The sequence below is a fragment of the Balaenoptera physalus genome (genome assembly GCF_965194825.1).
Source record: "Balaenoptera physalus genome assembly, chromosome: 5".
Classification (NCBI taxonomy): domain Eukaryota; kingdom Metazoa; phylum Chordata; class Mammalia; order Artiodactyla; family Balaenopteridae; genus Balaenoptera; species Balaenoptera physalus.
In genome coordinates, this window is record NC_138884.1 from 52,383,859 (window position 1) to 52,398,531 (window position 14,673).

A 14,673-nucleotide genomic window follows, 5' to 3' on the forward strand; every position below is an offset into this window, starting at 1 on the left:
ATTTTCCTATCTAAAGCACTACTTCCCAACCTAATTTGTCGTCTCAAAGCTTTGAAAGCATTATCAGATAAAAACAAATCTGAGTATACATTGAAAGTTTATAGATCTCATTGGTCCATGGCTATAGCTAAGATTTCATTAACAGTGTCAGCTGAAATGCTGCCCTGATAGCTCACCCAGGACCTCCAGATCCTGTCACTCTCTCCCATCACCAGAGGGTCAACAGGCTGGTCCCGCATGTGTGCCTGAGCCCCACCCTGTCTGTGGGTTTGGCAGAGTCTGCTGGACTCCGATGCTTCTCCTTCCTTGGGCACCAGAGTCTCTCTTGGGATTCCAGTGAGTGCCGCCTGCCCCTCAGGCATTGCTGCTTCTCCACGTTGTAGATTCGGCCAAGTACACCAGATTCCTCCAGGAGCCTAAGTCCCCTCCCCTCCTTTCTGTGACACCCTGTTAGAGCAGCCCTCAAGCAATAGTATTTGTGCCTCGGTATTGTGCAGAGATTTGGTGAAGCACCTCTTTGTGTTTTTACTTCCTGACTTCTTCTTTGCTGTGTGTTGGACATGAACTCCATCCAAGCGGGGGAGGGAGGGCAGAGAAAGCCAGACCAAGAACTAACCCCCTTCCATACTCAAGGTTACACCTCTCCTCTGACCACCAAAACTTGAGGACGGATGTCTCTCTTCTTGACATGAACGATCTCCCAGGAGACTTCGGTAACCAGAACTTTCTTCAGGTTTCCCCACTAGTTCACTCAACAAGCCTGAACCTCCTGCAGTGGGCACATTCCAAAGACAAGCTAAGAGCCCTACTAAGTGAGGATGTACTCTTGTTTGGATGAAAACCACCCCAGACCAACCCCCAGGGATTGAACTTGAGGTTGAGAGATTGCGGTTGAGGGTGGGAGCAAGTCTAAGTCAGTGATGAGGAGAGGGGGTGGGGCGGGGGGAAGGAAGGCTGAGGAACTTTGGGGAAGGCGCCAGGGTGTTTTAGCCCTTCACTCAGGTCTGCATTCTCTCTGCAGAACGACATCTTCGAGTGGTCCAGGGACCACCGAGTCCACCACAAGTACTCGGAGACCGACGCTGATCCCCACAACGCCCGCCGGGGCTTCTTCTTCTCCCATATCGGGTGGCTGTTTGTCCGCAAGCATCGGGATGTTATCGAGAAGGGGAGGAAGCTTGACGTCACCGACCTGCTGGCTGATCCTGTGGTCCGGTTCCAGAGAAAGTAAGTGAACGGACACCATCGATCGTCCCTGAGGGACAGGACCTGGGGACAGGGCACAATGGGGTGCAATAATATCCCCAAGCAGTTCTCCGCATAGCACTTACCCTGATGATTGTGTCTTCTTCTTAGGATTGCTGTCTGTTTATTCATTCCTTTTTATTATTTTTTTTAATTTTTTAAATTATATATATGTATATTTTAAAATTCATTCCTTTTTGATCATTACGTTTTTCCCTGTTCACACATTTGTTTTGAATTTGAACTTGATTTTGAAATGGATTTCCTTTAAGCCCACTTGTCATTTCCTTCAGACCCACCTGAACGACTGATTTCATGGAATGTTTCTGTAGTTGTCCTCGCTCGCTCATTCATGTTTCCCTGGGGTAGCGAGGAGGGCAGAGAGGACTTGCTTATTTTAGTGACACACTTGACTTCAACAGGACTGGACTCCCGCCAGGTCCCCTGTTCTGTTCTCCCTGAATTCTCCTGTAGTGAAGCCTCCTCTCCCCCCACCCCTGGAAATGGTAACACCAGTAGGTTTCTGTGCAGAGAAAACGTGACCATGTAACAAAGAGCCTCAAAATGCTTGTGTGCACGAATGGTGTCAGCTGAGCGTATTCAGTCCGTCAGCATTTGCAGGGTGGATCTACGTTCAACAAGCACATAGTGAAAGCTTGCCTGTTATCGTGCTGGCAAGTGGAGGGCGACCATGGTTCACGTTTTAACTAGGGAGCTGGCCTGGGCTCTATCCATGTTGGTCTGGATCTGTAAAGTTGGCCACAATGAGAGCATTTATAAATGGGCTCGTTGCCCCCAAAGCAATGGATTTATGTGCAAAGAGGGACAATTTTGGGATCACACTCTGGTGAGAGGCTTGAGATAATATGGTGAACAAGTGGTCACTGGACACCATCTCCACTGACAGGCAGGAGTCATTTGAGCATTATTCCAAACAGAATCTCCCAATAATGGCAATGGAGGCTGTGCCTTTGACACAAGAGATCCTTGCACGAGAGGAAGTATGGCTGAGAAACGTGCTCATTTTCCCCTCAGTGGATGGTGGGACAGGTTGCGAAGGCTCACACTCGGGCTCCTCCGGGTTCTTGCAAAAGGATTGACTGCTCTAAGGCTCAGTTTCAGCTGTAAAATGGGAATAACAGTAGTACCTATCTCTTACAGCTTTTATGAGGACATAATGAAAAAAATGTATGAGAAATGCCTGGCATTTATATAGTAAGAGCTTAGATCCGTGATGTCTCTTATTCCACAGGCAGCGGCAACTCCAGAGGATTCCGTCTTTCCACCCCCTGCTTCTGTTGGCTTCACCATAGGGTCTTCTCTGTGCTCCGCCATACAGCTCTTTCAGGTGGACGCAACCACTATCAATAGCCAAAATTTTATAGTAGATGTTTTCAGTTAACAATTACATGATTTGTTGATTTTGATTTTTCACCATGAAAGTAAAAGAGGAAAATCTGAAAAATTCAGAAAAGTAGAAAGAAAATCATGCGCAGTCCTAACACACAAACACAGCCGTGGTTCAGATTCTGTAGTATCTCCTTCTATATTTTATTTGTATATTTGACATATTTTACATGATGGCAGTCATACTGCTTATGTAATTTTATGTCTTGCCTTTTAACTTCAGATTATCTTGTAAACACCATTATCAAAGGCTGCATGGGTTCACCGTTTGAGTGTCATAGTTTATTTAACCATCACTCTGTGATGGGATATGTATGTCATTTCCCATTTTGTGATATAAATGATGTTGCTATACAATTAGTAATGCTTTGGGACAATCAGACCTTAGATTAATTTGAAGAGCTCAGATGAGGAGGCAAGGGATCTTCTGTTTTATTCCTGAGAACCAAGCTGAGAATAATAGTCTGGGTTCTCTGACCATAACAATGGAAGTTTTGTTTTCATCTTTTCCCTTTAAAAAATATGGTAATCTGATTCATTAGGTGTATACTCATGGTACCTATATCCAAAGACTATTACTAAATGCAGGCAGAAGAACAAAGGCTATTTCGGCATGTTCCTTGAATAGTTATCTGAGAACATCTTTCATCGCCAGTCCAGTGACCAAAGGAGATTGTAGCTATCAGAAACCACTCACTCATATTATCATTTCTTATATATCATTGAGCTCCTGCTAGAAATCGGTGCTGAGGATACGACCTTAAAGATTGGTCTCAGTTCCCCCAGAATTTGCAGTCTAGCAGGGAACCCACAAATTAACTTACAGACAATTATGCTTTAGAGAGAAGAGTGCTATAATAGGGTAGAATAAGGCACCATGGGAACACAGAAAGTGGTCTCATAGCCCACCCTACTGGCTGGAACTAGCTTCTAAACCAAGACCTGAAAGATGAGAAGACGGTAGATGAGGATGGGGACAAGGATATTTATCATGTCTGTCATTTCATAGAGCTATATAGAGCCATTGAACTTTGGAGCTAGGAGGGACCTTACAAATCAGTTAACCCATGCCTTCCATTTTTCCTATGAAAAAACTAATAAACGAAATTTAAATAGAAAGTTGGGGATAGAAGTTCTGTCAGTCTGTTTGGGCTACTATAACAAAAATACTATAGCCTAGGTGGCTTACACAACAAACATTTATTTCTCACAGTTTTGGAGGCTGGGAAGCCCAAGATCAAGGCACCAGCAGATTAGGTGTCTGGTGAGAGCTCTCTACCTAGTTCATAGATAGCCGTCTTCTTGCTCTGTCCTCACACTGCAGAAGGGGCAAGGGAACTCTCTGGGGTCTCTTTCATAAGGGCCCTAATCCTATTCATGAGGGCTCCACCCTCATGACCTAATCACCTCTCAAAGGCCCTCATTGCATTGAGGATTAGGTTTCAACATGCAAATTTGGGGGGGACACAAACATCAGTCTATAGCAAGTACCTACATCTCAGATTATTTGCTCAATGTTCTTTGGATTATGCCTCATTGTCTGAAAGGAGCTACAACAGTTCTCTGAAGTGTGGGTGGACACTCATGTCCTTTGGTAATTACCCAGCCTAAAGAACGTGGAGATCTGTAATCCAAAATGAGGCTTAGAATCACTGAACTAAAGGAAGAGAGCTTCTAAGATACACAACAATACTGTGGCCATTTGGGCATTTTTCATGTTCATGAAGCCAGGTTACCAGTCCTGACAGTCAGGCCATGTGGAGGAGATAAATTCCTTAAGCAATAAGTCCTTGCACTTAAGGGTGGGAGCTGGAGTGGTCGATCCCATCAGCAGTGGCACTGTCATATCAGGTCTCAGTCCTTGCTACCCTAGGCTGAGTGGGGGCTTCCTGAGAAACAGAGAAAGGTACCCAGCTCATTTGGGACCCAGTCCTAGGCCATTTCAGTGGCCCCCTTAGAGAGTCCCTCTCCTGGTCACAATTCCCATCCATTTCTCTGTAGTCCTCCTAGGGCAAAAGTCCCCGTTCCAGTTTCGGTGGCCGGGGTTTGTTGCTGATTCCACTCCCTCCTAGGGAGCAATGTTTGTACAAAGAGACCCAGGTAAACACTTGGAGAGTTTCCTCAAACAAGCAGATGTGTAAATGAGAGAGACACAGGATCTGGAGACTCCTCCTTCAGTCAGAACACCAGCACCAGTATTGCAGTTGCTTGATCCACAATGCGTGGCCATCCTAATGACAGCTCAACAAAGACAAGCTTGCCTGAGAGACAGGCTTGATCAGCTTTCCATTATACAGTCTCATAAAAGAGAGAAGATAGCAGCATTAAGGGTAACAGGGAAACAGCACAGTTCAAGCTATAGTTCCAGGCTTTTCCTCTAAAAGATAACTTTACCAAGGCTGTTACAAGTAGTTAACTGGACTACTTCAGCTTTCTCTCTACTGTCAAGTTGTGAACGATGAAAAGGCAGGCATTAGGAGGTGAGAGGGAGAGGAGCCAGTGGTATCACATTTAGACTGTGGCAGTTCGGGTCCCTGCCCTGGCCCCTGTGCCTTCAAGGGCCATGCTTCTCCCCACAGGGCGAAGAGATCACAGGGCAAAGGTGCATGCCATCTGGAACCTCCTCCCACTTCTAGACTGTGCCTTAGGGTCCTAGGATCCTAAAATTCCCTGCCCAAGTGGCTCTGAGCTCACTTTCAGAGCCTACAGCAGCCTTTCCCAGGCTCTGTCCTCCTGGAGGGAAGTGTGTGCACCTTAGACCCGAAGAGTGGCCAAGGGGCAGTGTTGGCCTGGAGATGAGCTTAGAAGCATGGGCTTGGATGTCCACACAAAGCAGACAGAGCTGGGGTGGGAAGAGAAGGGGTTGGGCCACAAGCTAGGGGCTCCCACCTCTGCTCTGGGCCTGGGCCCTGAAAACGTTGGGGGTGAGCCTAGAAGGGCCTGCTTTAAAAGGGTTGACAGTGGGTCTATCATTTGGGAATTGTGTTCGGCTTAAACAAGATAGCAGTTTTTTTCTCTCACATGTAAAAGAATCATGGAGGTCCAGGTTATGGCAGCAGCAGAGGGCCAGTAGAGAACCGGATTCTTTTATCTTTCTTGTTTCTTGAGGTAGGCTTGTATAGCTATAAACTTCCCTCCTAGAACTGCTTTTTCTGCATCCCATAGGTTTTGGATCGTCGTGTTTTCATTGTCATTTGTCTCTAGGTATTTTTTGATTTCCTCTTTGATTTCTTCAGTGATCTCTTGGTTATTTAGTAACGTATTGTTTAGCCTCCATATGTTTGTGCTTTTTACGTTTTTTCCCTGTAATTCATTTCTAATCTCAGAGCGTTGTGGTCAGAAAAGGTGCTTGATATGATTTCAATTTTCTTAAATTTACTGAGGCTTGATTTGTGACCCAAGGTGTGATCTATCCTGGAGAATGTTCCTTGCGCACTTGAGAAGACAGTGCAATCTGCTGTTTTTGGATGGAATGTCCTATAAATATCAATTAAATCTATCTGGTCTATTGTGTCATTTAAAGCTTCTGTTTCCTTATTTATTTTCATTTTGGATGATCTGTCCATTGGTGTAAGTGAGGTGTTAAAGTCCCCCACTATTATTGTGTTACTGTTGATTTCCCCTTTTATAGCTGTTAGCAGTTACCTTATGTATTGAGGTGCTCCTATGTTGGGTGCATATATATTTATAATTGTTATATCTTCTTCTTGGATTGATCCCTTGATCATTATGTAGTGTCCTTCCTTGTCTCTTGTAACATTCTTTATTTTAAAGTCTATTTTATTTGATATGAGTATTGCTACTCCAGCTTTCTTTTGATTTCCATTTGCATGGAATATCTTTTTCCATCCCCTCACTTTCAGTCTATATGTGTCCCTACGTCTGAAGTGGGTCCCTTGTAGACAGTATATATATATGGGTCTTGTTTTTGTATCCATTCAGCAAGCCTGTGTCTTTTGGTTGGAGCATTTAATCCATTCACGTTTAAGGTAATTATCGATATGTATGTTCCTATGACCATTTTCTTAACTGTTTTGGGTTTGTTTTTGTAGGTCCTTTTCTTCTCTTGTGTTTCCCACTTAGAGAAGTTCCTTTAGCATTTGTTGTAGAGCTGGTTTGGTGGTGCTGAATCCTCTTAGCTTTTGCTTGTCTGTAAAGCTTTTGATTTCTCCATCGAATCTGAATGAGATCCTTGCCGGGTAGAGTAATCCTGGTTGTAGGTTCTTCCCTTTCATCACTTTAAGTATATCATGCCACTCCCTTCTGGCTTGTAGAGTTTCTGCTGAGGAATCAGCTGTTAACCTTATGGGAGTTCCCTTGTATGTTATTTGTCATTTTTCCCTTGCTGCTTTCAATAATTTTTCTTTGTCTTTAATTTTTGCCAATTTGATTACTATGTGTCTCGGTGTGTTTCTCCTTGGGTTTATCCTGTATGGGACTCTCTGTGCTTCCTGAACTTGGGTGGTTATTTCCTTTCCCATGTTAGGGAAGTTTTCGACTATAATCTCTTCAAATATTTTCTCTGGTCCTTTCTCTCTCTCTTCTCCTTCTGGGACCCCTATAATGCGAATGTTGTTGCATTTAATGTTGTCCCAGAGGTCTCTTAGGCCTTCTTAATTTCTTTTCATTCCTTTTTCTTTATTCTGTTCTGCAGCAGTGAATTCCACCATTCTGTCTTCCAGGTCACTTATCCGTTCTTCTGCCTCAGTTATTCTGCTATTGATTCCTTCTAGTGTAGTTTTCATTTCAGTTATTGTACTGTTCATCTATGTTTGTTTGTTCTTTAATTCTTCTAGGTCTTTGTTCTTTAATTCTTCTAGGTCTTTGTTAAACATTTCTTGCATCTTCTCGATCTTTGCCTCCATTCTTTTTCCGAGGTCCTGGATCATCTTCACTATCATTATTCTGAATTCTTTTTCTGGAAGGTTGCCTATCTCCACTTCATTTAGTTGTTTTTCTGGGGTTTTATCTTGTTCCTTTATCTGGTACATAGCCCTCTGCCTTTTCATCTTGTCTGTCTTTCTGTGAATGTGGTTTTTGTTCCACAGGCTGCAGGATTGTAGTTCTTCTTGCTTCTGCTGTCTGCCCTCTGGTGGATGAGGCTATCCTCTTTTATCTTTTTGCTCTACCATCCTTAGCATGTGACTTTCAGTCTTTCATTCTGAGGTCCAAGGTTACCCCTAGAGCTCCACCCAAAAGGAAGGTGGGGGGTGAGGTGGGGTTAACACTGCTCAATTGAGTCAGTTTCCCATCAGGAGCTTTCCTAGAAGACACTCACAGCTGATCCACCTAACTGTATTTGCACTCAAGGGAAATTGGGAAATGTAGTCTCTTGGATGATGTATTGCACCCCTGAATAAAATCCTGGTTTTGTTTCTATGGAAAAAAGGGTGAGTTGATATGGAGTAAGCAGTTAGTAGTCTCTGCCATAGTTATTTAATTGTTCTGCCTTAAGCAAAATGATTGGCCGTCACAAGTTACTCAGTCTTATAACATTTTGTTATTAAGCAAGTGAGTAGCCTTTCTGTCTCCATTTAGTGAGCAGAAACTGGAATCTCAAATAATTTTTCTGAGATGGCAGAATGAGGATAGAGTCCAGAGGCTGTTTCTCCTAATGCTTTGCTTATCCCATTGATTCCCATCTTAGATAAGAAATTCCTCTAGAAGTAACATGCAGACACGTGCATTTTTGAAGTAACTGACAAGGATGCCAGTGTAGTCCAGACACAGGAAAATAAAGTCCTTGCCTCATCACCATGGTGATGGGATAAGCTAAGAGAAAATGGATGGAATGATACAGAAGAGTGAAGCACTTGTTTTGGTGCCCTTGGAAGAGATGAAAATGTGTAAATCTTGTCATTTCAGGAAGAAAGGCACTTGAATGGCTAGAATCTTTTTGAGGCCGATTTCACTTCAATTTGTCACCTGATCTGTTATCATTTGTCTTTTTTTTCCTTTTTCAGGGACAAGCACCAAATCTCTCAGTGATACCTTCCTCCTTGTCTTTGTGTCAGTCCTGTCTGTGTAAACCCTAAGTGTATTTCTCTGTTGGGGACGATCACATAGCCAGGATAGAGCAGCCAGACAAATCTACAACTGACTCATCTTCACTTCCCTACCCTCGCAGCTTCATCTCCCACTTGGGGGATCCCCTAGGGGGATGGGGTGAGTCCTCTGGGGACTTACAACCAACTTGACTCCATCTCTGTTGACCAAATCCATTGCTCTTTGATCCAGGTTCCATGTTGGGTCTTGGGGAGTCTCTCTCTACTCTGAGTTCATTTGCCTTGAGGCCCTACCCTAACTGTTGCTAGGTTAATACAACAATTCTTGTCTAGAATTTAGTGACTTTGAATGGCTAAACACATTGGTTGGCTAATTGTATTTTGTGGAAAACTTCATAGAAATAACCCCCAAAGGAGAGATTCTGGATAATGAGACGTTCAAACATCTAAACATGTGGAGGAGATTTGGGGACAGACATGGAGGTGGGGCCTTTCAAGCACAAACACCCTCTGCCACCCCCTTGCTCATCAGTTACTCTTGGTTTGACCACTGCCTGTTTCGCTTGGGTCCTTGATGGTCCTGCAACAGCCGAACCAAACTGCCCTCAGGGTGAGCATCACTCAGCCATGCTGTACGTAGAGCCCAGCTCTTTGGCATCCTTTCTGCCCACTCACACCTCAATAATGGAAGCCATGAGGTGCATGGCGTTTCTCAGGGCATCCAGCTTTCTTTTCTTTTCTGCATGTATCACTTTTCATTCAACAACTGTGTTTTGAACATCCACTACATACCAGGCTCTAGGTGCTGGGGATGGAACAATGAACAAGAGAACCAGATTCTGGATGGTACTTTCTCTTTCTCTCTAGAGCCCCCATTTGGGTTTGGGAATGTGAGAGAGGAAGCCTCGCCAGGCATCTGCCCCCAGCCTGACTGGTTCTCTCTCTCCTGGATGGCTTTCCTGCTCCCTGTTCCATCTCTCCTGTTATTCAATTCCTGTCCCATGAAGCTGTTTTTGGTTCACTTCCTCTTGTCGATTTGCCTCTATCCCTGCTGTCTCTGTCTCTTTACCTGCCAGAGTGCTTTGTTCCTCCCTGTACCCTTCTCTGCACGAGGACATTTTCCCTCTTCTGTCATACCGTATTCTCCATGCCTTGATGTTCTCCATGTCTTCCTCTCCCTCAGCTTCTTGAGAGAACAAAAGCCATTCAGCCTATTGCTTACACGTTTTCTTGATGGGGAGATGAGTGTTCTTTTTCCTCTTGTATTCTCCCTCACTCCATCATCTTGCTCTGGTTTATTCTTTTCATACATTCATTGTATATGTAAACATGCCTTCTCCTTGAATCTTCTCTTTTATTTGTGAGGGACAGCCTACCCTTGGTTAACAGCTTGAGCCCTGGAATCTTCTGTCCTCACCTTAAAACTGTCACATCTTATCCTGGCTCTAAAAATTTTGAGAGTGAAATAATTTTTTTCTTTGAATAATTTTCTCTGCATCCAGCTGTAGTTGACAGGAGTTAAAACTCTAAATTTCTGAGGTCCAAGGACTTGATAAAAATCAACGGAATAGATGTGAGCTGTGTTCAATTAGATCCCTTTTGTTAAAAGTCAATGGAAGAGGTAAAATATTCCAAGCTAAAATTTGGCCTTTCCAAGGAGACTTCTGTAACCAAACAGCTGAATGATACTCTGGGATATAGGACAGAGATGATTCAATATTGAGGTGGCAGCACCAACACCAAAATTTCCCTATTTTAGTGGCTAAAAACTTGGGCAAGGGAGAAACCAGTGTGGCACATAATTCAAGAACTCATCTTGGCTTTTTAAAAATTTCCAAGTCAAAGTGTCATTTGTTTGCCTCTGTAAGAGGTACTTTTCCTACTAGGACTTTGAGAGAAGTTGCCTCTATACGTGTGTGTGTGTGTGTGTGTGTGTGTGTGAGAGAGAGAGAGAGAGAGAGATAGAGAGAGATAGAGAGAGAGAGAGAGCAAGGGAGAGAGAGAAAGAGAGAGAGAAAATACATCAACTTCATTAGTATCATTTTTCTTTCCCCACATTGACCATCCATTTCTATGTGTGAAATTCCCCTGGCAAGATGAGGAGACAGTTTCTCAAATGTCTGGAATCTGAATACTTCAAACACGAGCATGTTAGACATATTAATCAATAGGTGTCGATGAATTCTTGAACTGCTGTTTGTAAAGTGTTATCTTGGCTTCATTGTTGATGGCAATAAAGGCATCTTCATGTATCTTCAAGTCACTTCAGTAGCCAATAATAGCTGCCATTTATTAACTGCCCACTATGTACTTACATTATGTCTTTACACACATTGTCTCTGATCCTTTCAATAACTCTGTCATGTAGATGATGGTACCTGGATTCTGGAGTTGAATTCTAAAGATTCTGGCTCCTCATGGCCTTGATTAACCAAGTCAAAAAAAAATAGTATATGTTTACACTAAATTATTCTTTCCCTAGTAAAATATTACTTTACTACCAAAACTGAGAAGAAATCTTAGCTAGTTTTCATGTAAATTTTAAATAATTACATAGAAGTCAAAACAAGATTTGAATGACATTTGAAAGATTAGATTGACAAAATGAAAGACATTTTGGTGCAAGTAGATAACAGTCTCACTAATATTTAGACATTATCAATTCCTGGCTCTCTTTCTAGACCATGTAGAGAATAGTGTTTTAATATTTTCTTGGAATAAACAGTCCTTCAAGTCATGTATAAGGTTCCAGCCCCAAAGCTTCAGCCAGTAGAGAGAACATCAACAACCCTTATAAGAAACTTCTATTTAATCCTTATTTATTCTCTAAAAAGTTAGATCTATTACAATTGGCTTATGCATCAGAGAAAAAGACTCCTTTTGCCTTTTCTTTGTCTCTTCTTTACCATATAGTAGAGCAAAAAAAGTGAGAAAAGTTTTTCATAACAGAAAATTCATTTTCTAGTTATTATTTCTTCTAACAATTACCTTACAAAATTTCTCTAATCTCTGAGCTCTTGAAAATTAGTTAAAATTTTGATGTATAACCTTCTAAAGTTTTTTAAATGAATCATGCTGTGTTTTCTTTCTACAAAAATGTATTCATACTCTATATACTATTAAAATAAGAAAAAACATATTTAATATTTACCTTAATTATTTCCTTTCCAGCCCCTTTATTGTGTGTGTGTGTGTGTGTGTGTGTGTGTGTGTCTGTGTGTATTCTCATTTCCATTTGATATCATCCTGTCTGAAGAACTTCCTTTACCATTTCTTGTAGCACAGGTTTATTGGAATAAATTCTCAACTTTTGTTTGTCTAAAGGTATTTATTTTATCTTCATCTTTGAAAGGTATTTTTACTGGACATAAAATTCTGGATTAGCAGGGGTTTTCTTTCAGAATGATAAGATGTCAATCTTGCCTTGCATAGGATCTGAGGAGTCTGCTGGGATTCTTAGCATTATTCCTCTGCATGAATTGTGTCTTCTCGCTGCATTCAAGATTTTTTTCTTTATCTTTGGTTTTCAGCACTTTGACTCTGAGGTTTGTTTCTTGTTGTTTTTTTTTTAATTTTATTTAATTTATACAGCGGGTTATTATTAGTTATCCATTTTATACATATTAGTGTATATATGTCAATCCCAATCCCCCAACTCATCACACCACCACCACCCACTCCTGCCACTTTCCCTCACTGGTGTCCATACGTTTGTTCTCTACATCTGTGTCTCTATTTCTGCCCTGAAAACTGGTTCATCGGTACCATTTTTCTAGGTTCCACATAAATGCATTAATATACGATATTTGTTTTTCTCTTTCTGACTTACTTCACTCTGTATAACAGTCTCTGGATCCACCCAAGTCGCTACAAATGAACCAATTTCGTTCTTTTTTATGACTGAGTAATATTCCATTGTATATATGTACCACATCTTCTTTATCCATTCATCTACTGATGGGCATTTAGGTTGCTTCCATGTCCTGGCAATTGTAAATAGTGCTGCAATGAACACTGGAGTGCATGTGTCTTTTTGAATTACTGTTTTCTCTGGGTATATGCCCAGTAGTGGGATTGCTGGCTCATATGGTAATTCTATTTTTAGTTTTTTAAGGAACCTCTATACTGTTCTCCATAGTGGCTGTATCAATTTACATTACCACCAACAGTGCAAGAGGGTTCCCCTTTCTCCACACCCTCTCCACCATTTGTTGTTTGTAGATTTTCTGATGATGCCCATTCTAACTGGTGTGAGGTGATACCTCATTGTAGTTTTGATTTGCATTTCTCTAATAATTAGTGATGTTGAGCAGCTTTTCATGTGCTTCTTGTCCATCTGTATGTCTTCTTTGGAGAAATGTCTATTTAAGTCTTCTGCCCATTTTTGGATTGGGTTGTTTATTTTTTTAATATTGTGCTGCATGAGCTGTTTATATATTTTGGAGATTAATCCTTTGTCTGTTGATTCATTTGCAAATATTTTCTCCCATTCTGAGGGTTGTCTTTTCGTCTGGTTTATGGTTTCCTTTGCTGGGCAAAAACTTTGAAGTTTCATTAGGTCCCATTTGTTTGTTTTTGTTTTTATTTCCATTACTCTAGGAGGTGGATCAAAAAAGATCTTGCTGTGATTTATGTCAAAGAGTATTCTTCCTATGTTTTCCTCTAAGAGTTTTATAGTGTCCGGTTTTACATTTAGGTCTCTAATCCATTTTGAATTTATTTTTGTGTATGGTGTTAGGGAGTGTTCTAATTTCATTCTTTTACATGTAGCTGTCCAGTTTTCCCAGCACCACTTATTGAAGAGACTGTCTTTTCTCCATTGAATATCTTTGCCTCCTTTGTCATAGATTAGTTGACCGCAGGTGCATGGGTTTATCTCTGGGCTTTCTATCCTGTTCCATTGATCTATATTTCTGTTTTTGTGCCAGTACCATATTGTCTTGATTACTGTAGCTTTGTAGTATAGTCTGAAGTCAGGGAGTCTGATTCCTCCAGCTCCATATTTTTCCCTCAAGACTGCTTTGGCTATTCGGGGTGTTTTGTGTCTCCATACAAATTTTAAGATTTTTTGTTCTAGCTCCGTAAAAAATGCCATTGGTAATTTGATAGGGATTGCATTGAATCTGTAGATTGCTTTGGGTAGTATAGTCATTTTCACAATGTTGATTCTTCCAATCCAAGAACATGGTATATCTCTCCATCTGTTGGTATCATCTTTAATTTCTTTCATCAGTGTCTTATAGTTTTCTGCATACAGGTCTTTTGTCTCCCTAGGTAGGTTTATTCCTAGGTATTTTATTCTTTTTGTTGCAGTGGTAAATGGGAGTGTTTCCTTAATTTCTCTTTCAGATTTTTCATCATTAGTGTATAGGAATGCAAGAGATTTCTGTGCATTAATTTTGTATCCTGCAACTTTACCAAATTCATTGATTAGCTCTAGTAGTTTTCTGGTCTTTAGGAGTCTCTATGTATAGTATCATGTCATCTGCAAACAGTGACAGTTTCACTTCTTCTTTTCCAACTTGTATTCCTTTTATTTCTTTTTCTTCTCTGACTGCCATGGCTAGGAATTCCAAAACTATATTGAATAATAATGGTGAGAGTGGACATCCTTGTTTTGTTCCTGATCTTAGAAGAAATGGTTTCAGTTTTTCACCATTGAGAATGATACTTGCTGTAGGTTTGTCATATATGACCTTTATTATGTTGACGTAGGTTCCCTCTATGCCCACTTTCTGGAGAGTTTTTATCATAAATAGGTGTTGAATTTTGTCAAAAGGTTTTTCTGCATCTATTGAGATGATCATATGGTCTTTATTCTTCAATTTGTTAATATGGTGTATCACATTGATTGATTTGCATATATTGAAGAATCCTTGCATCCCTGGGATAAATCCCACTTGATCATGGTGTATGATCCTTTTAATGTGTTGTTGGATTCTGTTTGCTAGTATTTTGCTGAGGATTTTGCATCTATATTCATCAGTGATATTGGTCTGTAATTTTCTTTTTTTGT

General features: G+C 41.2%; 1 protein-coding gene across 1 annotated transcript in view; it reads left to right on the forward strand.

Moving 5' to 3' along the window:
- LOC309661807 (stearoyl-CoA desaturase 5) overlaps positions 1-14,673 on the forward strand; it is a 144,562-nt gene that overhangs the window by 98,850 nt on the left and 31,039 nt on the right. The window contains exon 3 of the mRNA XM_082463918.1: positions 1,022-1,227. Within this exon, the coding sequence (XP_082320044.1) occupies positions 1,022-1,227 (206 nt within the window). The remainder of the gene's footprint in view (positions 1-1,021; positions 1,228-14,673) is intronic.